This window comes from Lactuca sativa, chromosome 8, assembly GCF_002870075.4.
Source record: "Lactuca sativa cultivar Salinas chromosome 8, Lsat_Salinas_v11, whole genome shotgun sequence".
Taxonomy (NCBI): domain Eukaryota; kingdom Viridiplantae; phylum Streptophyta; class Magnoliopsida; order Asterales; family Asteraceae; genus Lactuca; species Lactuca sativa.
In genome coordinates, this window is record NC_056630.2 from 80,254,175 (window position 1) to 80,255,573 (window position 1,399).

The 1,399-nt window shown below is 44.0% G+C and overlaps 1 protein-coding gene across 1 annotated transcript; it reads left to right on the plus strand.

The window, feature by feature from the left end:
• Positions 1-330: 330 nt before the first annotated feature.
• LOC111896079 (pollen-specific leucine-rich repeat extensin-like protein 2) lies at positions 331-1,103 on the plus strand. The gene is made up of 2 exons (XM_023892099.1): positions 331-759; positions 852-1,103. Exons 1-2 carry the CDS (start codon positions 331-333, stop codon positions 1,101-1,103), a joined length of 681 nt encoding a protein of 226 aa, XP_023747867.1.
• The last annotated feature ends 296 nt before the right edge of the window (positions 1,104-1,399 follow it).

Consider the following 1,399-nt stretch of genomic DNA (forward strand, 5'->3'; position numbering starts at 1 on the left):
TTCTCGATGTTCTATGAGATGGGCTACACTGAGGTGCTCACCACCTTCACCAAATTCAAGAAATCTTGTTTACCCCCTCAATGGAACGGGTTACTCACCCTTCTTCACAAGGGGTGAGCTGAGCGTGTTGCTGGATCTAATGATTGGAACAAATGCTTTATGACGATCCTATACGGTCTCTACAATGGACTCAACCTGGACTATGGTTCTTTGATTTGTACCCAACTGGTGTAGAGTTTGAATTCCTCTACCAAGCATTTTGAAATCTCTTGTGGTCGTTTTTGGACCATCTTCACTCAAAGGGCAATAACCTCTCTCTAGGTTCCGGTCATGCAGGATTCTCTACTCTCCTCTGTCTCCTCCTTCCATACCAAAAAGATAACCGTGACTGATCCAAACAGGTTTTCACACCATGGTTCTATTCCGGAAACAATGTACCGGTCTGTTTCTCAGGAAAGTAGACTTATGTCTGAATACAAATTGCTTCCTCCAAAGACTCCGCGAACATTGGCTCCTGAGATGCAAGCACCCTTAGACGAGGTTGAGAAACCTGCCAAACGAGGGAATAAATCCATTCTTAAGAAAGAAGACACTGAAGATACCTCTTCCAAACCCGCTAAGTCCAAGAAAAGGAAAGCTAAAAAAGGTGATTCCTCTGTTCCCAAGAAAGTAAAGAAAATGGCTCGTAGAAAACAAACTCCACCTTCCCATTCTGAACAGAAAAATGAACTGGAGAGAAAGAGGAAGAACAACACAAAGGTTCTCCTAGGGGTAATACACCTCCTTGGTCTCCACCTCCGGTGGAAAATGTCAATGATTCTGTTCGTACACCATCTCCATATCCATCAAAGACAACAGTTAAGGTTTCGGTTGCTCCTCCGCCCCCAACTTCATCACAACCTACTTCTACAGTTGCTCTGCCACCACCTGTATGCACAATACCAATATCTACTTCTCCTCTTCCACCTCCCATTATTTCCGAAACGACCGAAGCAACTATCACCTCTATACCCATCATTACCACCACAACCGATTCTTCAGTTAACGTCAACACATCTGATGTGGGGGCGAAGACTGAAGAACCTCCTAAAGTCACACCTTAGCCTATTTCCCCAACGGCTTCCAGTGACTCTGGTGCTGTTCTTGGAGGAGCTGAATTTGAATTCGATTCCACTTACTATAGCCCATACAGACTTCCAAGTGATGAAGATGAGGCTACTCCGATGACCAAGCAATAGCTCGACAGTGTTAATGAAAAGCTTGATACGCTGATCGACTCCACGAAGAAGTATAATGATGTTGTTCTGAAAGCCTTCATGGATACAACCCTGCACCAATAATGAATTCATTGATAAATTTACGGCTACTGTAAATGACTCTACTTCTCTGTGCAAACGAG